This window comes from Triturus cristatus, chromosome 9 (assembly GCF_964204655.1).
Source record: "Triturus cristatus chromosome 9, aTriCri1.1, whole genome shotgun sequence".
NCBI classification, from domain to species: domain Eukaryota; kingdom Metazoa; phylum Chordata; class Amphibia; order Caudata; family Salamandridae; genus Triturus; species Triturus cristatus.
Genome location: NC_140592.1, coordinates 944,998,941 through 945,022,870, shown reverse-complemented (window position 1 = coordinate 945,022,870; position 23,930 = coordinate 944,998,941). Strand labels below are relative to the sequence as shown.

Sequence of the window (23,930 nt, the reverse complement as noted above, 5' to 3'; positions counted from 1 at the left end):
GCATTTGTGTTCCATCATAGGTCTTGAAAACCTAAAGAAAGTGTGGACATATTTTCTTGTGTAATTGTCCTACATTTTATTCCTTAATACTTTTGTTTTGTTGGTGGGGAATGTCTCTGTGCTCGACCCTGTCTCGATTTTTATGTTTTTGTTGACTTCCAAATTTGCTTCTGTTGTTACTGTGAACCCCAGGCATTTCTTTGCAGAAACGTGAACCCCAGGCATGCCTTTGCACACATGAGCATTTGGGGCCAAAACGATCCACTGCCATGCACGTAAAGTGTATTTTTAGAGGCTAATTGGGATTGCACTTTCCTTTGCTTGATTTTTCTCAATTATCTTTTCCTGTTGTGACCTTGCTGATGCTTGATAATGAAAATGTCAAGATCTCCTAAACTGAAGCACAACATCGCTGCAAAGGCACAAGCTGGCCTGTTTTGTGACCTAGAAACTAGCCCTTGCAATGGGAGTTAGAGATAGTGCTGTCGGGATGCTTTACGGTCTACAAATGAGCTAATATATGGTCTTGAATCACATTAAACATCAGCGGAACAATAGCCATATTAAGAGTAGTAAGTGGAAAAATCTTTCAACGGGGAGAGTGGAGGGGATGATGGTAAAAGATGAGCGGTGGGAAAAAATGAGGGGAGGTTGTAGGTATGTGAAAGGAGGACAAATGGGAGGGGTATGAGAACAAGTGGAGCAGAAGGGGAGGTAGTCAGAACGGAGCGAGAATGCAATAAGGAAGAGAGTTGGAGAAGGCAAGTTAAAAGAAAGCATGAGTGTAAAGTTGGAGAGGTGTTAGTTGAGATTTGGGAATTTGGGAGGGTTAGGCTGAAGCTGGAGTGGGGAAGATAAGAAGTTTTCGGGGACATCGGATAGGTGGTGAAAAGGAGGCAAGGGAAAGCAAGGAGAAGGGTGTGGAAGAATAGATAAGAGGAGAAGAGTGGCTGAGGAGAGAGCAGAGAGGTCGGAGGAGAAAAGGTGGACTGAGAAGACAAGGAAGTACATACAGGGCTCGAAGAAGAGGAAGACAAGATAGGAAGAAGGGGCTTGACTATGTAATCTACTCAAGAGGGTGTGGTCAGGGAGGTGAGGAAGGGTTGTGGAGGGGGTGAGTGGTCAACATGTAGAATAATGACCGCATCTAGAGATTATTTTATTTCACCCATTTTGGATCTGTTTATATGCTATTGGCAAACGCGGAAATAGTGCAGAATGCACTCATGTGACTCATCCATTTCTGTATTTTAAAACTGATGTTTTTGGTTGATAATGTTGAATATATTGTTTTTATTTTCTGAATTTTATATGGTTTTATTAAACCATTGACAAACGTAAATTAAATAATCAAATAAACTCCTGCACCTGTGGACTCCCTCAGGTGGTTTTTGGATCAATGAATCCATGTTTTGTGGTATTTTTTATTTTATTATGTCACTTAACATCTTGACCATTAGCGTTAGGATAGCCTCGCACTCACCGCTATTCTGCTGCTGGCTGCTGCTGTAATTCATTTTTAAAACGTCCCGTTTTTGTCTTTTATTTTAATCTTAGTTACTCGTTTTTCCCCTGTTTTTAAATTTGAGCCACTCGCATACCTGCACTGCTGCCACCTTACTCTTACCTAAATTTGGTCAAAGCACCGCGTTTTAGCGGGTCCCTGCCCACTGTCTCGTGTTAATGGCCATCTTGGGAGGGGGGACATTGCAGGAGGCGCAGGTAGCGCTCTAGTGTCCCTAGTGTCCCGCGCTCGGCGAGCATAAAGCCAGGCAAATCTCAGGTGAGCACCCTTAACATCTTGACCATTAGCGTTAGGATAGCCTCGCACTCACCGCTATTCTGCTGCTGGCTGCTGCTGTAATTCATTTTTAAAACGTCCCGTTTTTGTCTTTTATTTTAATCTTAGTTACTCGTTTTTCCCCTGTTTTTAAATTTGAGCCACTCGCATACCTGCACTGCTGCCACCTTACTCTTACCTAAATTTGGTCAAAGCACCGCGTTTTAGCGGGTCCCTGCCCACTGTCTCGTGTTGGTGGCCATCTTGGGAGGGGGGACATTGCAGGAGGCGCAGGTAGCGCTCTAGTGTCCCTAGTGTCCCGTGCTCGGCGAGCATAAAGCCAGGCAAATCTCAGGTGAGCACCCTTAACATCTTGACCATTAGCGTTAGGATAGCCTCGCACTCACCGCTATTCTGCTGCTGGCTGCTGCTGTAATTCATTTTTAAAACGTCCCGTTTTTGTCTTTTATTTTAATCTTAGTTACTCGTTTTTCCCCTGTTTTTAAATTTGAGCCACTCGCATACCTGCACTGCTGCCACCTTACTCTTACCTAAATTTGGTCAAAGCACCGCGTTTTAGCGGGTCCCTGCCCACTGTCTCGTGTTGGTGGCCATCTTGGGAGGGGGGACATTGCAGGAGGCGCAGGTAGCGCTCTAGTGTCCCTAGTGTCCCGCGCTCGGCGAGCATAAAGCCAGGCAAATCTCAGGTGAGCACCCTTAATATCTTGACCATTAGCGTTAGGATAGCCTCGCACTCACCGCTATTCTGCTGCTGGCTGCTGCTGTAATTCATTTTTAAAACGTCCCGTTTTTGTCTTTTATTTTAATCTTAGTTACTCGTTTTTCCCCTGTTTTTAAATTTGAGCCACTCGCATACCTGCACTGCTGCCACCTTACTCTTACCTAAATTTGGTCAAAGCACCGCGTTTTAGCGGGTCCCTGCCCACTGTCTCGTGTTGGTGGCCATCTTGGGAGGGGGGACATTGCAGGAGGCGCAGGTAGCGCTCTAGTGTCCCTAGTGTCCCGTGCTCGGCGAGCATAAAGCCAGGCAAATCTCAGGTGAGCACCCTTAACATCTTGACCATTAGCGTTAGGATAGCCTCGCACTCACCGCTATTCTGCTGCTGGCTGCTGCTGTAATTCATTTTTAAAACGTCCCGTTTTTGTCTTTTATTTTAATCTTAGTTACTCGTTTTTCCCCTGTTTTTAAATTTGAGCCACTCGCATACCTGCACTGCTGCCACCTTACTCTTACCTAAATTTGGTCAAAGCACCGCGTTTTAGCGGGTCCCTGCCCACTGTCTCGTGTTGGTGGCCATCTTGGGAGGGGGGACATTGCAGGAGGCGCAGGTAGCGCTCTAGTGTCCCGCGCTCGGCGAATATAAAGCCAGCCATGCTGACGCGCAGCGTCATCACGCAGCGTCATCGCCGGACTATCGCCGGAGTTTCGCCAGAGTCAAGCCCGTCTGTGCCCGTCCGGGCCCAGACGGGCCCAGGGCACACCACTCTGCTAAACACCTCTTGCCCTCAGATCCCCTGTTATAGGTACTCACGGGACACACTGCTTGCTTTACGCACGCCCAGACACCCCAGCTGCTGCTATTATTGGGCTGAGGGCTCCGTTTTTAATCATTGTCTTGACTGTCGCCCGTACAATACTTGCAAGCACCCTAACTCTCTTACTATGGCATTGCTCAACTGTAGATCATTGCCTTGTCATACTACCGAGGTTCATTCCCTCCTTCTGGACCATAGTCTGGATGTTTTATTTCTGACGGAAACGTGGCTGACTACAGGTTCCGACCCCGATATCGTCAACGCTCTCCCCTCGGGGTATCTCATGTTCCATCTTGATAGGCCGGATGGGAGAGGGGGTGGAGTGGCCATTGTTTACAGAGACACATTTATATGCAAAGCAGTCGACTGTGGCATCAACAACGCTGAAAGTTGTCAGTTTACCCTTTGCATCTCCTCAACTGTCTCTATCTCTGGCCTCCTTGTGTATCGGCCTCCCGCTACTCTAGGGAATTTCGTGGATTCCTTCATGGAGGCTGTTATCCCACTGGCTGCTGCCTCGTCCTACTTTGTCACCCTTGGGGACTTCAATTTTCATTTTGACGACCCCAATGACGTAGTGGCAAGGGAGCTTGTAAGCTCGCTTGGTGCACTGGACCTTCATCTTGTTAATATGGGAGCTACCCATAACAGAGGCCATCAGCTTGATGCAGTTTTTGCTAACTCTGTGAACTTGCAGGCTCTCCAGATGTTGGCTCTCCCCTGGACTGATCACCATCTTGTTCCGTTTAGCTGGCTGCTGGGGAACCGCAGAGACCCCGCTCCTAGACAACATACTGTGGAACGACTTTGGTCGAAGCTCCCGGTGGACAGTTGGGCGGAAGAGCTATCTAGAACCTGTCCTCACCTCACAGATGACCCCAACACTGCTGACCAGCTCTTGGGCAAATGGCTTACCAACTCTCTGGACTTACTGATCCCAAATAAAAGAAGGCTTGTCAGGGAGAGAAGAATTGGCTCTGCCCCCTGGTATACCCCCGAACTTGGGTGCATCAGAACCTCTTGTAAAAGGCTTGAACGTGCCTGGAGGAGAGAGCGGACGGAAGAAAGCCGGGCCAATTATAAAAGGGAATTAAGGAAATATAAAAGCGCACTGAAGGATGCTAAAAAGACTTTCTTTAGCGACCGGATTGAGAGAGCAAGCAATTCTTCAGGAGAATCGTTTAAAATCTTCAAGGAACTTCTGAAAGCCCCGGTCCCTCCAGTGTTGCACGATAATCCCAAAGAAAAATGTGAGGAACTGGCCAGCTTCTTCCACTCTAAAATAGAGAAAATATTATCCTCCTTACCTACTATCCCTCAAAGCGATGAATCGGTTGCTAGTCCTACAAGTTGCCTGATTGAGCTAGCCTCTTTTGGCCCCTTTTCGGAAGAGGAGGTCATAAAAGTCCTGTTAGAGATGAAGAGTGGCTCCCCGAGTGACCCAGTCCCCATAAAACATCTTAAACTCGTGGCTAACATCTTGTCAACTCCTCTGACTGACCTCTTGAACCTTTCACTTACGCAGGGCATAGTGCCCCAGAGATGGAAAAAGGCCGTGGTGAAGGCCTTATTGAAAAAGCCAGGAATGGACTCATCCAACTTGACCAACTTTAGGCCAATTTCACTTCTGCCTGGTTTCTCAAAAATTGCAGAGAAGCTGGTTAACCGTCAGCTCTCTCACCATCTTGAGTCTAACCACCTGCTAGGAGACTCCCAGACTGGTTTCCGTCCCGGCCATGGAACAGACACTGCCTTGCTGGCAGTAGTGGAGGAGGCAAGGAGCACTCTAGATACAGGAGGGTCAGTGGCAGTGATCCTCCTGGACTTGAGTGCTGCCTTTGACACTGTGAGTCATCAAGTGCTCCTCCAACGTCTGTCAGAGGTAGGTGTCTCAGGGACGGCCCTGAAATGGTTGGGATCTTTTCTATCTGACCGTTTCTACCAAGTCTGGGAGGGGTCAGAGCAATCTGCCCTAATCCCTCTTCAATGTGGAGTCCCGCAGGGCTCATCGCTGAGCCCTACTCTATTTAATATATATATGACTCCACTTGAAAGAGTGGTCGCCCCCTCGGGGGTGAAGATCATCAGCTATGCTGATGATACTCAGCTGGTGGTCGGCCTCACTCAGCTGGCGGAAAAACCTGAGGTTTTACACGACTGCCTCGCCAATGTTTATCGTTGGATGTCTATCTCTGCCTTAAAGCTCAATGGAGGTAAAACCGAGCTGATGCTCCTGGGCAATCCCAGTCCCTCCATTATTGCGACCGGTTGGCCCCGGTCTCTTGGTGACCCACCATCCCCCAAGAAGGAGATCAAGTCCTTGGGAGTATGGTTGGAAGAAGATCTGTCCTTCAGGACTCATGCCAGGAAGACCGCAGGGGTTTGCTTTGGCTTACTAAAATCAGCCCGAAAGGTGCTACCTTTGCTTCCTGATCCAGCAAGGAAGCTGTTGATACGTGGCCTAATTCTATCGAGGCTCGATTATGGGAATGCGCTGTTTCTCGGTGCCCCCGAAGCGACCTTCAAAACTCTCCAACAGGTGCAAAACGCAGCTGCGAGAATCCTTATGGATGTTCCCAGAAGGCAGTCTGCTGCTCCTGCCCTCAGAGCGCTTCACTGGCTCCCCGTGAAGGAGCGGGTGAAATTTAAGGCGCTATGTACTGCCCATAAAATTCTACATGGCAAAGGCCCCCCTATCCTTGCTAATATGGCCCTTCCCTATAAACCCCCACGTCTGCTGCGCTCGGACCAAAAACACCTTCTGCAGTCAGCCAGAGTAAGAAAAGCTCGTTCTGGGGGTAGGCGTTTCTCGGTGCAGGTGGCGTCTCTTTGGAACTCTCTGCCCCTCAGGATTCGCTCAGAGCCCAAGATCCTACCATTTAGGAAACTTCTTAAGACCAACTTGTTTCCACAGTAGTGATTAGCTGAGTCTCCCCTCTGGTCTGTTGCGCCGGGACGCCCCTGGGTAAGCTGAGCGCATTATAAATTTCATATTATTATTATTATTATTACTAGTACTCAAGAAGTGCCCAGATGTTTCTGCTTTCTTAAATGGGATCCCTCTCTCTCCTAAAAAGAAAAATCACAGTTCAAGAACAGCTTTGGCTTTGAAATTAAACTCCTGAAGTTCCTCAGTTATGCATGGCCTTCAGCTCTATGCAGCAGGGGGATGCAACAGGCTTACCTGTCCTAGCCGCTTTCGTTTTTGCTTGACTAGGACCAAGTCACCTTCATCGAAGATTGTTTCCTGGGCTCCTCAAAGCAGATCAGCATATATTACATTTGTGCTTTCGAGAAGCGTCAGTGACCCAAACCTTATCATCATTTAAGGATCGGTCTACTGTCCACTGTGGCAGTTTGGTTCCGATGGCTCTCTCAAATTGCAAGGTGGCAGGACTTTCACCAGTTGTGGAGTTAGGATTCGAACGATAAGTTGGAGGGCTTGATACAGGGCTTGGTTTAACTCGATCCCCTCCATCGATGCTTGTTGAATTATCCTTTTAATGGTGCCCACGAATCCTTCCACAACATCATTTGCTTGGGGCCACAGAAGTGTACTGATTGATGCTTGACATTTAGTCTAACTTGAAACTCCTTGAATTCTTTGCTATTGATTGGTGGACCATTGTCACATTTTAGAATGGCGGGAATACCCCACTCTGCAAAGATGTTATCCAGCCGCTTGATGACCTTGTCATGGGTTGTTGATGATAACTCCTCTACTATAGGAAAGTGTGAATACTCAGTGACTTCCATGATATGACGTCGGTTTCCTAGGGGCCCAAAGAAATCAATGGCAACTCTTTCCCAAGCCTGTGCAGGAAAGTTAGACATTGTCAATGGATGTTGCGTCACTTTGAGGGAAAGGCATTTGCAAAGATGGCACACTTTTAGTTCCCTCTCAACTCGCCCATCTAGGCGCGGGAACCATATTCTGTCTCTTAAGGCTCTTATGGTAGATACAATGCCACAGTACCCTTAATGAGCTAGCACAATGATCTGTTGTCTTGAGCTTTCAGGTATGACAATCTTCGAGCCTCTCAAAACATCATTTTCCTTGGTCATGGATAGTTCATCATGTACATTTTTAAATTTTTGGAAATTCGACATGGTCAACAAAAGGTCGAACACTCTCCTTCCAAGATTGAGTGGAAATGATGTATTTTAAGTTAAGCATGTTCTTAGTAACAGCAATAATCTGTCCAGTAGATAGGGCCGCTGGTGTACTGGACTTCACAGTGAAGTTAATGTACTCATCAGCTGTTTTGGATGTCGAACTACGAGGATGTAGTGGTACTCGTGAAAAAATAGTGAGCAGCACTTGGTGGTTTGTTACGATAGAGAAACTTTTCGCCTAGGAACACAGCCAACACTACAGCCGGGCTCTTGTTCTCTGGCTGAGAATAGGCACGTACTGTGTCAGACAGGCTTCGACGGTCATAGGCCACAATGTGGCTTTGAACATTTGGATGACCATTATGTTGAGCAAGGATTGACCCCAGTGCCACTGAGCTTGCATCTACTGTGATTTCAGTCTGTAATTTGGAGTTAAAATAGGCCATCTCAGTCGTGTTCCCAATTGCATGTTTTATTCTTTTGAAGCTTTGATCACACAACAGACCATTGTTTTGTCAAATCTCTCAGTGGGGCACTCATGGTAGCATAGTCACGAATGTTCCTTGAGTAATAACTGGCTATGCCTAAGAAGGATTGCAGCATGGTGACATCTTGTGATGGGCAAGTAGTTGCCAGTGCTTTGTCTTTATAGGGGTCAGGAGTTCTTCCCCCATCAGAAGATACGTGTCCAAAGAATTTAATTTTGGTCTTGTGAAACTCTCACTTTGCTGCGTTTAGGGTGAGACCTGCATCATCAAGTAAATGGCACACTAGTGTAAGAGCCTTGTCATGCTCCTTTTGCTTTGCTCCAAATACCAGTATGTCATCACTGTTAAATGCATGCGTGACTGGTTGAATTATTCAACATATAACATCATGAAATATTTCTGAAGCGGATGACACTCCAAAACTTGACCTTTTTTATCTGTACTAACCAACATGAGTCAAAAAAGTAGTTTGTGTCACTTTAGGGGCTACCGGCTACGTCCATTCCCGCCCAGCCACCAAGGCCAACAGGCCCACCAGTCCTTTTGTGGCAGAGGTCATAGTTTCCACAAGCCTTGTGGGACACACAGCCTGAGTTCTACCCAGCGAGCCAATCCACTTCCAAAGTAGTCAAAGCCTCAAAACTACTTTAGTTTGCCCTTCTACCATCACAGCCAAACAGTGGGCGGCAGAATTTGACATCACTTGACCTGATGGCAGTCCATAACATCGGACAAGTGGATACTTTAAATTGCTCCGTAGGGTTGATCCCTCCCTTTCTTAGAAAACACGCTGCCCATGCCACTATCCCCAGACCAGCCGACAGAGGACCACTTTTTTCTGCTACTTCTGGAAGCACAAATTCTTTTGGGGAAAGGAGCCATTGAGTGGTTGTCTGCAACAAAGGTTGGTCATGGTTGCTACTCCTGCTACTTCTGGTGCCCAAAAAGGACATAGCCCTTCATCCTATTTTAGACCTATGCCTACTCAACTTCTTTCTGGAGAAAGAAAAATTCAGGATGCTTGCATTGGCTTAGGTCATGTCTGCCCTAGATCCTGGAGACTGGATGGTAGTGCTGTACTTACAGGACGCCTATTTCCATATCCCCGTCCTGCCTGTCCACAGGCATTACCTATGGTTCAGAGTGGGCCACAAGCATTTTCGGTTTGATGTGCACCCGTTTGCCCTCACCAGCGCCCCTTGGGTGTTCCTTCAAGGTAATGGGGGTGGTTGCAACACACCTGTGGAGGCAGGATTTCCAGTCTTCCCCTACCTCCACGATTGGTTGTTGAATGTGGGCTCACCCAAGGCAGTTGCCGTCCTGCATTCTTTTGGGTTCCCTATCAATGTTCAGATGCCTGACTCCCTCTCGGACACACCCTTTTATCTGAGCTGGATTGTATACAGTGCAGTTTCGGGCTTATCCTCTGGGATGGCGAGTCCAGGACATTCAGGCTATGATTTTGATGTTTCAGCCTCTATCCTGGATTTCCGTGATACTAACTTTGAGGCTGCTGAGCCTCCTGGACTCCTGCATCCTGCTGGTAACATGCCGTTTGGCATATGTGAGCTCTGCAGTAGGACCTGAAGTCCTTGTGGGCGCAGCATCAGGGGAGTCTCTCCGACCTGGTCGATATCTACAGCTAAATAGAGTTTCCACCTGATAAGGAGTTACCGAAGGTAAGTAAATTCTTTGTTATAGTGAAGTTATGTCTAGCTTTGGTTATAACACCTTAACCTATGTTTAAAAAGAAAGTAAAAATTCACTTTAAGAATCGCAGTTAAAGTGCAGTTTTGGTTGCAGATTAAAACTAAAAATGCGCCTAAAATGACAAGTTATATTTCGCTATGCAAACCATAACTCACACAGTACCCAAGCAAACCATAACCTTTGCACCATATTCAAAGCTTCTGACCTCACACTAGTTACACCAATTGGTAATACCACCGCTAAGCACAATGTAATGAAAAAATGCTCAAATCAATTACTAATGCTACATTGATAGTGGTCTATTTCCTAGTGCTCTGTAAGTTCATTTACAATATTTGTAATTGCATCTGTCACCTCAGGGGTGAAGCCAAACCACTCTGCAGAGCTTTAACATTGTCAAGGTTACTAGGATTATGTGGGCCGGAGTACCAAAATATGTAGCAAGTTTATGGCAATTACGTGACAAAAGCGTAAATAATGTGGCACATTCGATGGTAGTATTATTTTCAACATTTTAGCCACAGACATTGTTTGGGAAATCTACAAATTTGGGGGGAAATTATGTGCCACATGTATTAAATCCAAAACTATGCAGTAAATGCTGTAACTACAGAAGTGCATGCAGCGACTGCCCCTCACTATTATTGTTCTAGCAATAATGTATTCATGAAAAACTAAAGAAAAAGCCCTAACTATTCCAATTCCACTCACTGCTTATTGTTAGCTGCATTTTGAACAAAACGGTGTCATTAAGAAAGTATTTAGTGGGTAACTTGCAATATGGTCATATATTTTGCTCTTTCCATGATGTGGAAACAAACCACTCACCCTTTGGCCTATTAGTTTATGATGTCACCAGAACTCCTTGGTGGCAATATTGTACAGTATTAAACCGTTACCTATTATGTATCCTATATTTAATATATAATTTAAGCAATGCTTGTTTCAACATACTTGAATCAAAGTCATTGTATGTGTTCCCTTATTGTGGCAAGAACACATAGGGCAGACTTTTTCTCTATAATTTGCTCTTTCAGATGTAGATGTATGACACTGTTTACCTTGAGCTTTCACTCTGGACTTCCTTCCATGAGTTGTAAGTTCAGAGCAGGATCCCATTTCTGATCAGTAAATATTAAATTGCTAAAGGCTTATGTTTTAGCTAATATGGTGCAACAAATAACTGTCCAACAGGTTTATTATTCTCGTACGTTCAAAAAGAAATTTGTTTTAAAAGGATGCTATCAATGCAGTCGCTCAGGTTGCAGACAATTTTCGAAATGTACTTTATGATGTAGTATCTTGTTAGTGCCAGTCTCAGAACAGGCTATAAGTGAATGAGAAAGATCTTCACTGAAACATAACTGGGCAGTTTAGCAGCACAAACATATATAGTTAAACATGTGCTTTTCCATTTAAACAAGAGTTATTTATAGGATTTATTTTGCTTCAGTGAGGTTAAGAAAGGGCTTTAATCATGCTTTTGTTCTAGGACTTTTGCTCTGCTATCATACTGTCTGTGGCACTGTTTGGCTCATGAATATGAGAATAGTGCTAACTGCAAGGATCTGCCGTTTGGAAATCTTGAAATTGAAGGTATTTTCTTTTGAATAGAAATAATTTCAGAAATAAGAAGCAAAAAAGCTAACATGTTTTTCATGGCTTTAATAATTACAATATATTTCTATTTTAGGACTTCAAATTCGAACTAATTTTGTCCTCAGATGTTGAGAATTGCTTGGTATCAAGGTCTGTTGGGATTTGAAATTGTTTCAGTAGTATAATTTTCTGGAGATCATCCAAGATCTTATTCATATACAACTCCTATAGTCCTCTACTGAATCCAGTCCTACTGTATTAGGGTCTATTGTATAGTAGTTAAATATTGAGATTGGTCAAATCATGGACTGTGGTTTGAAATTCCAAATAATAATTTTTTCCAAGACAACCCACCAAGTATAATTTTGACTTCTTGTAAAAATGTATGGGGTAGTTGTGATGAACTTTACTAAGTATGGTTTTGAAGGTAGGAGACAACAATTGTTGGACATATCATGCTATGACTGCACATACTAAGAATTTGAAAGGTGCACAAATATAATGGAGTAATATCGTAATAAAATGTAAATACTGGGGTTTTTCTAGCTGGAGAGCAATATATTACATGAAAATCCCATTTCTCTGGGTCCCAGTTATATATTTATTACCCAAGATATACAGAACTCTGACCACACCACTTGGTGGATCAATTGTATCTGGCAATGAGTCTCTTACTGAAAGAGTATCGGAATTTGTTGATGATGGTTATAGCAAAAGATCCTGCAGTCTTGTATCACAGATTTTCTGAAAGCAATTTACAATATACCATGGAAATATGACATGTTGCTGGTTAGTATGGTGTGAATTCCCTTTATAGTTGTATTGCCCATATGGATGGTGTTTTCAGTATGAGCCAAAATCTGAATGAGAGACCAGCCAACTTAATTCTGCCTAGCAACATACTGATTGGTAGAGTTTGTACTTAAGAATAACTTATTTTACTATGAGGATCATCTTTTCCACAAAATGTGTGTAACCACAATAAGTTACAGATTTGGCCGTTCTTATGCCTCACTCAGAGACCAATTGTAATTGATGAGAATGTCTGACTATGGCTGCACTTCGTAGACAACATCTTCATAATATGGAACGGCAGTACAGCAGTTTTTATGAAGATGTTATAAGTCTTCTCATTCTCTTCAATTCCAACCCATAAAATATTTAACTAACATTCAAATATAGAAATTCTGGGTATACGTCTTTTATTGTGAATAAGATTGTGAGTAATATATTACACTCCTCCTCAGGTTACCCGAAACATCTGAAAATAGCATACCATATGGAGAATTGCTTAGAGCACATATAATCAGATTCCGACTACATAACACAAGTTGCTGCAATAAAAAAAGGCTTTTGGAACGAGGGATTGGTAATTAAGGGTATGGACAAAGCAATATACAGAGGAGCATCAGTTTATAGAAGTAATCTAATTTACAAACCAAAACCCTCTAAGACCAAGAAACCAAAAAGTTAGGTTTATCACCAATTAAAACTTTGAGAACTCTAAGCTACATCACATTCACCTCAGACTTTGTCATTTATTACACTTCAATTCTAAAATATTCCAATACTAGACCTGCAATTATGTATAAACAAGAAATTACTAAATATTTTATATTTCCTACTGACAACAACCACACAAAAGGTGATGCGAGGATTCTTGCAATAAGTCTAACCGCTGGTAATCGCTCAATATAGCATTCCAACCCATGCCTGTTTTGCCCATCATACCACCTCAGATTAGACCCAATTATAAGCAAACCTCTCTTGGTCCTCCTCCAATTGGAACAGCCCAGCCCAAACTGACAAGCCAGATCCTCTCCAGACTAGAACACAAGCAACCCTAGACCTATTTCACTCTGATATGGACTCTTTAGTTTGCTGTAGTTTGGTCCCAGTGGCACAGAGAGCAAGGGACCCATGTCCCAGTGACAGCATAAAATATTCTAAATTACTTATTTCAGAAGGCACTCTAATTAACATTATTGATTTCTTGGAATGTGGAGACTGAGTTTTTTGTCGTCTCCCAATAAACAGGTAGAAATTTGGGATTTGAAAAGAGAGTGAGGTTACCCCATTAAAGTGTTTTTGAATTGCAACAGCAAATTCTGTATGTTCATCATTGTTTGTGCCTGGTAGAAACTAACTGAGAGTTCAACTAGAGAAACAAACAGAACAAGGACGCTATCCACACCAATTACGAGGACAAAGGCCTCAAGAATGTGGGAGTATCTACTGCCACGAAAAAGAAAAAATCTTTATTTGATATTATCCAATATCGAGGAAGATGTGGTTTGATAAGAGAACCTGCGCCCGAGTGATGGGTACTTTTAGTGGCCAGTCCACATTTGGGAAAATGCATATTTTAGGATCTTTGGTCTATTCAAGAGATCCTCCTATATTAATAAACGCGCGGACTATCGGCATCATTTTATGGACTTGACTGGATAGGTGTTTTATATTGATGTATTTGTAAATAACAAAGATTGACAGTTCATGTGATGGTCTTGATAAAGATTGTGTTAACGAGGACGGTGCCATTGAAATGCGTTGACACTCAAGGTCCTAAATCTGTGACGTTGGTTGGCACAACAGACAAAATGTCAATTGGTTTAAACATTTTTTTTTTTTTTTATAGAGTTCCAGCCCTAACTTTAACTTTGGTCATGGATACCTTGTTTTAATGACAGTGTATTGTCTTCTAGATATTCGGTCTGCTTTTCTTCTCCTTTCCCATCTTTACTCTCGTTGGGGATATGTGTTTTGCTTATTTGTAAACAAAAAAGAGCAAATTTTGTATTCTACAGATTCCTATGCAGTAGTGTGTGAATTAATTAATTCCTGTACTGTGTTTTTAATTATGAAAATCTAGGATTCTTTGTTTTTTATGTGTTTCAAATAAAACATTCGATATGATCTAATGGCTACAGTTGTGCAGTGGCACACAGGTTTGAAAGAATATTCTCCGCCCTCGTTTTAGTGGTGTGAGTGTTGTTTGATTGTTGGAGGCATGAGAATGATGTAATCATCAAGTGATCATTGGTGTGCTAAAGGAAAACTTTAAATTTTTGTGTTGAATACGGAAGCCTATTCCTTTGGCTATTAGGGGATCCCTCTCTGTTTATTCTTCTGGTTCTTCCATCTGGCCAGAAGAATAGGTATGAAAAAAACACACTAAAGTGCTCCAAAACCTGTTTCTAAATACCTCATGGTTATTCAGATTGAATGAAATTAAATATGTTGATACTGAGACCATTAAGTATTACAGAAGTGGTGGTAACCATTTACTTTCACTTAGCGAAGATGTTTTGGGATTTTTAAATTGGGTGCATTAATTCATGGTTTTAACCAAGATGAAGAATTTCATACTTTTCTTAAATCTTATTGTATATGGTAAACTGTTTCTTCTGTGGAATTATGCCACTTCAAGATCTGCAAAACCATAGAATTTCTTTTCTCTAAAAATGCAGTTTATTGTTCTTAAAGTGAATGTGAATAAACATCACCACAGGTCTTACACATGATGATTATTAAAATCCAAGACTGCCAATATGTTGATGTCAAGGGTAGATACTGCCACACAGACCATCGTGTCATTATGATGGTGCTGCGGATACGTTTTTGTTTTCTAGTAATCAGCTTCTCATATCACTGTACAAATTCCAAATAGTTGATTTTGCATTTACTACTTTTAAACATTTTAAGAATGGCATCCAGAAATTTCTCAGAATAGATTTTTTTTTTTTTTTGAAAACCTTTATTTCAAAATTCAGGACACAGCTATTCAGCCGACAGCCCGAAGGTTCGGCAGCATTACAAGTTAGATACAGTGATGTGTCCCCAATGCAGTTCAAAGAATAGTGCAAAAGGTTCAATTTTAAATAAACACAGAAAAAACTAACAACAAACCCCAGCAAGGCAAGGACATTGTAAGCCCATGGCGGAGGCCCCCAGGGGAGACCGGACCCCACTCGTCTACTAAGTACAAGACTGTGTACGGAGGAAGAAGGGGAACAGCAGAGGCCCAGAACAGTTACTAAAACCAAGCTGTGCTGGAAAGTAGGTCAGGGGGAAAGCTGTTCCTCGGGAGGTTCCAGGTCCGGGGCAAGACATATTCCCCCCCTGTATTGGTTCCACCGCCCCCAGATGGCATGCCACTTCCGGGGGCGACCTCTAGAGCAGTAGACCGTCTTCTCCCTAAACATGCTCCAGTCCATGTTTTCCCTCCACGCGGTCAGTGTAGGGGGTCCCGAGGAGCCCCATAGCCGCGCGATATCTCTTTTTGCTACCATGTTACCCAGAGTCACCCATTGGGTCTGCGCCTCATCGAGGTCAGTGGGCCCCCAGACGTTCAGGAGGCAGCACCGCGCCTCCGGCTGTACCACAATGCCCGTCACCTCCCCCATAACTGCATGGACTCTCCTCCAGAACTCCACAATGACACCACATTCCCAAATGATGTGCAGGAAAGTGCCCACCATACCACATCCCCTTCTGCACAGGCCGTCCTCCGAGAATCCCATGCGGACCAGCCTTGGCCCCGTCACATACACCCGGTGCAGTATTTTAAGCTGCACCAGCCTCAGACGCGACGGGATCGCAACCTCCTTAGGCGAAGAAACCGCTGACTGCCAGTCCTCATTATCCAACTCAAGACCATCCCTGGTCCACTGTTCTCTCAGCCCCAATAGCAAGTCTGCCCGGACGTTTATCAACTTCTTATATATGAGCGAGATCGTGCTCTCGGGCATATGACCATCAAGGACTCGGTCCTCAAGGGGAGAGGACTCCGGCACCTTCTCACCCTCAACAAGGACTGATCGGAGGGCGTGACGCAGCTGGATATACCTGAAATACTCTGAGGGCCCTAGCTCAAACTCAGTCTGCAACTCCTCGAAAGACTTCACCCTCCCCTTATGCAGTACATCTCCCACCTTGGATATACCTATCAGATCCCACTTATCAAAGCCCTTCGTGTGCCAGAGTCTTCCCAATCTTTCCGATTCAAACAATGGGGTAGCGAGGGTTAGCCTATCCTTCCAGCCCAACGAGTCAGTCGCCATCTTCCATACGCGCATCGCCACACCTGTGGGCCCCGTGAGGGACGAGTCTAAGGACCGCGAATACAACGCCCTGTAGTAGTTGCCGCCGCGCAGCAGCCACCTATCCATGGCATACCCAGGGCTGAGGGCAGGGCCATAAAACCCATGGTTGATCGCGCTCAGCTGCGTGGCCCAATAGTACCGTCGGATGTCTGGGAGCGCGATGCCCCCATCGTACCAAGGGAGCGTCAACTTTGAAATAGCTATTCGCGGCCGCCCATCCCACAGCAACGTCCTTTGGAGGCCTTCGACCTCCCGAAAGTATTTGGCCGGTACCCAGTCCAGGGTGTTCTGGAGAGCGTAGAGGAAGCGGGGAAGAGACATCATTTTAAACAGGGCCGCACGCCCAACGAGGGAGAGCGGCAGCCTCCGCCAACCTTCCACATCTCGCCTCAAGCGTGCCAAGGGGGGGAGCAGATTCCTCTCATAGCGCACAGCAGGATCCAAGGATATAAAAATCCCCAAATACACAAAACCCTGCTGGGCAACCTGTATCGAACATGTTCTAGGGATCGGTGGGACCTCGCCACTAAGAACGTACAAGTACGATTTGCCCCAATTAATCACAAGCCCCGAGTTCCTACCGAACGATGCGAGTACGTCACAGACCACTATAAGTGACTTCTGAGGTGAGGCAAGATACAGCAGGATATCATCGGCATAGAGCGAAATACGGTCCTCATGATCAGACGACCACCGAAGGCCCCGTATATCCGGGTGCCAACGTATCCACGCAGCCAACGGTTCAAGGGCGAGGGCGAACAGAGGCGACAGGGGGCAGCCCTGCCGGGTGCCCCTACCAAGCTGAAATGGAGTAGATGCCCGTCCATTCACCACCACATTCGCTAGTGGCCCCTCGTACAGCAACCGAACCCAACTCACAAAACCGCGACCGAAACCAAACTTGGCCAGCACGGCCCATAAATATGCCCACTCCACCGTGTCAATCAGAATAGATTTTTAAAATGCCTTTAATAACATTGTGCCATTTGAAAATGTACATTAAACTATAACTAGAATGTGAATCTCTTTTGTTCGAAGCACACGTAGCTCCCCTATTTACAGTTCTGTGACTCGAAATCGAACATCAAGCATATACGCTGTCACACGTTGAAGCAAGTACATGGTATGCTCTAGAATGGTTGCCTCTATTTAAGAAAGCCCGGCATGCCAGACATTACCTACTTGCCAAAAATAGAAGTCCGCAGTTGGAGAGTTATCAAGCTCTGAATTGGTAGGTTTTCACTTTTTTCATACCCCCTTTAAGTATTGCAGTTTTTGCCAAAAAAAAAAAGAAATCACCCTGTAAAGTGATTTGGTATCCTCAACTTAAATTTTTGATCATATTCTGATTTTAGATACCGGAGCTTCCGTCTTTCAACTCTTAACTGCATTTCTCAGCGGACACCTCTTCACCAAGTATGAATTCTTATTTTTATAAATGTATAGTCTACTCCTACCCATTGTTGTTATTGGTATTCTAAAAAAGATCAGATTTCCCCCCACTTACAGAAACTGATACTGGAAATTAAATTTCTAATGCTGACAGCCTTTTGTAATTGTACAGTTCCACTCAAAAAAGATCAATCCAAGGGTCTTCATCTATTCGAAGGTACAATTATTTAAAACTAAATAAAATATTAAATTGCTTTGTGAACATCCTTTTCAATTCTTGCTGGTTATCACAATGCAAATAACTATTGTCTAAGTAGTCACCTTTACCCTGTGTTTTAAACACAAATCCATGCGTACAAACAGTGTAGTTGCTCTTTATTATTTGTCATTTACAAGTTTGAGCTCTTGAGCTTTTCAAATAAGAAGTGAGGATGTAACCCAGTCATGTTCAATTCCATGATTATGATGCTGAATACAGCATAAAATTATGGAGTCATAACTATTGAATATTTGAAAGAAGTAAATTAAGTTTTAATCTCACTGATGCAACCTGCATTTAGGACTGTCCAAATAAGCATATCGATTTCGATAAAAGGTTTATCTTGAGGTGAATTCTATAACACAAATAGTTGGCAGTGTTGTAACAACCAAATGTCTTACTATAACATTCATGCAAGATTACACATTTGAATCCTCTACCTGTAGAGAATCAACCTGTGAACCTGATAGTTTGCAAATCTTATCATTTCATATGATCATGGTTAGATTTGGAGAGTTATGGTGCTATGAATTGATACCAGAGCTTCTGTCTTTAAAATCCTAACCCTGGTGTCGAAGTGGACACCTATTCTCCAGAAACTGATAATGGAGAAACACTTTACAAATATTGAGAGCTCAGGTTACTGTGCAATTCTAATAAAAAAAGAACAATCCAATATTCTTAACCTCTCTGAAGATGTCATTTGTTAGAATTTGAAGCCCTGAAGATGGGACATATTGTAATTGATAAAAGTCATGAAACAAGTGTTGTCTTACTTTGTTTCTTATTTCTGCACCTTAAAAACCTTTAAAGTTGCAGATTTATAAATTTTAAACAGCCATCAATAAATGAATTCTATTCAAAAGAAAATATTGTAGTCTTCATGTTTTTCAAACAACAGATTTTAAATCCGAACTATTAGGACTATTCCCATAGTCTTAAAGTCAATACTTTTATGACTCCAAAAGTTAGTCCAGTTTATTTGCATTTGAGCAGTTTTAGAGTGTGTAAAACTGGTGTTAGTCTTGTGCTGGGTGTCATTGAGCAAATTCCCCTTTCTTCCAGCATTTTGTTGGTTGTTTCATGGTTAAGATCGCCAACTTGCATTGATGGAGCAAAGGAGCTCGAACCAAGAAATTAATTTCCAATTAGCGGTCTGCTGTATAAAGCCCTTTTGCAGGCACAAACCTTGTAAAAGAGCTTTTCATATTGTACCAAAGCCTTTCCTGGTTTAGAGCAAAACCTTTCTGTCCGGGTATTTGTCTGGGGCTTCTAAAATGAGTGTAGTCTGTGGGCTGAATCATTAATTTGTATCTGATATTTGAACCAGAAGTCAATCATGTTGACTATTCCTGCCTGAAATTTCTTTGATCTGTGGCAACCAAAATAAAGCTATATTAAAGTGGCCAAAAGTTACTTTTGGTACAAAGGGGGTGGTTATGTGTGTGTGTGTGTGTCCCTCTCCAAAGGACTTCCAATAGAAAGTATAGATCATTCCACATATGGCCTTACATGTTTCATTACCTTCTGTTGGTTTCCAAGCAGCAATTAAAAGAACTTGATAATTGAGGGGCCGTGAGGGGGAGTTAAACAAAAACACATTACGAGGACCCTGAGAATTTCACAACCATCATAACTGTCCTTTGTTTCAAACGACCTTTTCTGGTTGGCTAGCCTTTCTTGTTTGATGCAGATAGACAAGTTAACATTATCTCAAAGAAATGTAACACTGCTGGTAATTTATTGGAATTCAAAGGAGGAGTTAAATCTTTGCTTTTCCTTATGGCTCTCCTCTGTTTCCTCATAAGTTTAAATATACGTGGGTAATTGGTACTTAATTGATCAAATGCAAACCTTATTTCCCTGTCTTTATGGTGCCTACTGGCTAAATGGGTGTGCCTATGAGTGCGCCAAGCCAGAATCCACTTAATTTCTACACCATAGGTATACATGGTGCAATCGAAACATGTTTACAACATTTTCAGTGAATACATTAATATTGAAACTCAGTGCCGGCTTGTGTCTTTATGAAGCACTCAAGACTGAATCTGCATTTACATTAGTATTGTCACCTGGTTCAGTGGGTCTAAATTTAATTCCTGCAATAAAGTCTCAAACAGTGCTGACTGTTTCAAACTCACTCACTAGAGGTGCATCACTCGCTACAAGGATGTGATCTGGTCTGGGTGTGGTGGCTTAGTGAACTAATACATATCCACTGTAGGGGTCTTTGTACGACCTCCTGGTCAAAGGTTAAAATCCCGGCAGGTTCACTCAACCTTTCATACTTCTGAAGTCGATAAAATGAGTACCATTGAGTTGGGTAACAAGAAACATTTGTTATTCAGCGCCATGATCCCCTCGGGTGAACGTGCGCTTTATAAATACACGTTATATTATCATGGTGGACAAATTCAGGTAATGATACTGTGCTGCTCTAGGTAGCCCAAGCAGTGTTCACCTGGCTGCTTCGCCTGCGTAGTGCACTTCATTAGACCAAAAGCTTCTGATTCCCGTAAACCTATTCAGCTTCTTCTCAAACCCAGCCCCATCACAGCCTCCCAAAATGGTGGGAGTCTAGAGCAGCCCAGCAGTCAGCCCACTGATGCCTGTACCCAACTCCCTGCTATTCCTTCTACCACTTGGCTGTTTGATTGTCCTACTTCTTCCTGTGAACAGCTCACTCCCAGCTTTGGCCCTTTTGCAGAATTCTGGCTTTCAGATTGCTTTGCCACACCAGAGGTTGCTGGCCCGTAGCTCAGTTTTACACATTGAAATAAATATATATATATAGGTTTATCTGCTTCCAGAATCTGAGACTAATTTACAGAGTCACTTTGAACATTCTTTCTTCATGCACACATAGACATACCTCTGCAGGTATTTAACCAGTCAATCGCCCGTAGGCACAGTCATTCATACCCTGAATCTGCCCCTGCATACTTCCAGCAACACAATAGGTACCCACAAGTACTGTGCACTCACTCAGTTACACACAAACCAGCCTGAGACTCGGTCTCTAGCCACTGATGGGTATTCCTAGTTAAACACTTTTTCTCCTTATACTTCAGGTAAACCCTTTATCACTATAGTTCGTCCTTCTCCTAACATAGTTGTGCTCCAGGAGGCAATGGCTATGTCTATGCTAAAATCAAATAATTTCACTTATTTTATGTTCTGGGTAGGATTAGATTAATACATTGTGTACAGTATGGTAATACACTCGGTGCTTATTTTTCAGATTATATCAATGGAGGAGAACTTTTTACTCACCTTTCCCAGAGAGAGAGATTTACAGAAAATGAAGTCCAAATGTATATTGGTGAAATTGTCCTGGCAATCGAACACTTGCACAAGGTATGTTTTTTTGTGTTTTATTCTCATCCTGAAATTTAAACATTCAGTCACAAAGACTCATTCCTTGGCATTCCTGCTTTAGGGCCTGTCCAAAAGTCCAAACTTTATGTAAGCCAAGAAAAGTCAGGCTCCAGCACCTTCAACTGGAGAATTGTTATCGCATGGACCATACCTCATCTGACCATGTTACTTTACCTCACACAGAACTCCCTTGAGCAACAAATCACTCCTTTGGAGTCTCCTCATCCTTTTTAACCATCGCCTCTTTAATGATAGGCGCTTGCAAATCCTAGGAATTGATCCTGTAGTGTGGTATTGCATGTACAACTGGGTGTTCAGACAGGTCTGTTAACCTGAACAGGTTACAGAACAAACGGGGCAAACGGGGTACTGAAAGGAACAGAGCATTAACAAACAAGTCCAGCAAATTAACTGCTGTAATTGAAAGAAAAGTCCCCCACAATGTTTGCACAAATGAGAAGCTAAGCCTTGTACAAGCATAATACAAGTGGAAAGTCACAAATGTCACTGAAAAACAAGACCATTACCCAACTCTTTAGTTATTTTAGTAAGATTACAGTCAGACTGAGGCCACCAGATATGTGCCCGTTATCAGAACGGCAGTAAATAGCAACATTCTCCTTTAAAGGAACCAGTGTGTTTAATACACCTGTGGAGTTTGCATGTGCATTGGTAATGGTGAACGTGTACAGAGTTTGTATGAATCAAGATCTGTCATACCCCCAAAACCAGGTTACCCGCCCAAAACTGGAGAGAGTTAACCCCAAACTAGTGCACCCAGAACACACTAGACATGCCACAGCAAAGATGGTACCCTTCTAAAGATTCCCCTTCTAGCCGTTATCTTCATGTGAGGGTATGGCACCACGGGGCTCCAGGATTGGAGGCAGGGGGAGGGAATTTAAGCTGTTATGATATAGAACCAGGAAATATCTGTAATGCATTTGATTACTGTACTCAACCTGTTATTTATACTTAGGCACTGCAGTACTTCTGGTGCACCTGGTAATTGTAAGAGGGTCTCCCACTTCTCACTCCCACTGTACAATGAACAAATAACTGAATATGCTGATGGCGGATTGGGCCTTCCCTATCGGTTTGCTCCTACTTATTTTTCTGTATATGCTCGATGTGTATGTGAAAATCAATAACATTTGTTTTAAAAACAAATAGAATGAATTGGGTCTTGTTGGGATTCAGTTTCAACAAGAAGGTTGAGATCAATTCTTTTTTGGAAAGTTTTTCTGTTTGATCATATAATAAAGGATTGTAAATTCTAAGGTAAACCCTGAGGTACAGGTGTGTTGTTTGCATATTGGTGTATTACTATGTTCTCTCCTAGTTCCTTTTCTGTCAGTGACTCAATAAAGACGTTTAACCCCTTCAGTGCCACGTCCTTTCCCCCTTCAGTGCCGGGCGTTGCACTAGTGGGTGGGGTTCATGACGAGATAGTCTCGTCATGGGCACAGCGCAACCGTGCTCCATGACGAGACTATCTCGTCATGGGCACTGAAGAGGTTAAGGTGCATTTTTAATTGCGTGATGAGGCGAGTATTGTGAATTGTGTTCTGTTAGTGTTGAAAGTATGGAACCCGTTTCAGACCAACCATTCAATGTCCATTCTGGCTGCTAGGAGGTTTAGCAAGGATGTTTGGTTGCTACTGTTCAACCCTGCTGAAAGGGTCAAAAGCAATAGAAGGCTGCTCCCTGCTAGGCTTATTCTGTTTAACCCACTCTTCCTAAGCCACAGCAAAAGAACCTGTAACGAAGTTAGGAACTTTGTCCTTACCACGATGGAGCCTATGGAATTAGCTAGATTTGACAATTACATTAGAGTGGTATATGACCTTCTTAACAACCTCAACAAGACTGCCTAAACTCAAATCTGGGACAGATTAAATCCATCCACAGAAAGCTTGGAGCATCATGCAGTTTCTGGTGTTTACCATATGTAAGACTATGCAGCTTATCTGAACTTTGTCTAGCATTTTTCAATACAATGCATAGTACCTGTGTCACACCACTGTTTTCCTTACCTTCCAATAACCACTACCAACTTGCTGCTATGGATCTCTTGTAAGAATTTTGCACATTATGGCTTTTTTCCTTTATTATAAAGCACTTTATTATTGATGATCACTTCAAACTCTTTCCATGTTTTAGATATTTTTATACATGTTGCTATCTGCTCTATGTTGACTGTTCTGCTTTGGTCTTATTGACTCACTTCTAATTACCTCGATATTCACGTTTATTTTTAGTACTCTGCACCTGCAGTGTCTACGGCCAATCTCATTGTTTTTCTAAGTGTATAAATTGGTATTTGATAAAACAGTTTTAAACCCCTTTTCTAAGGTATTTTAACTTCTTTTATGTTCTTGTGTTACATAGATATTGCTTTTTTATCAACACTTCTTTCATTGTTTTTTTTTAGAGACTACACACTGAGATTGTAAAGTTGTTTATTAATCATACAATTAACAATTTTTGATAAGTGTTTCCTACCTCTAACATTTTGATGATATCCTCTCTGATGCATTCTTAGT

At 43.0% G+C, this 23,930-nt stretch overlaps 1 protein-coding gene across 2 annotated transcripts in view; it reads left to right on the top strand.

Annotated features, from left to right (window-relative positions):
• The window catches only part of RPS6KA5 (ribosomal protein S6 kinase A5), a 543,858-nt gene that overhangs the window by 202,736 nt on the left and 317,192 nt on the right, over positions 1-23,930 (top strand). For both annotated transcript variants that reach the window (XM_085626532.1, XM_085626531.1), the window contains exon 4: positions 21,248-21,363. In XM_085626532.1, coding sequence (XP_085482658.1) covers positions 21,248-21,363 — 116 coding nt within the window. The remainder of the gene's footprint in view (positions 1-21,247; positions 21,364-23,930) is intronic.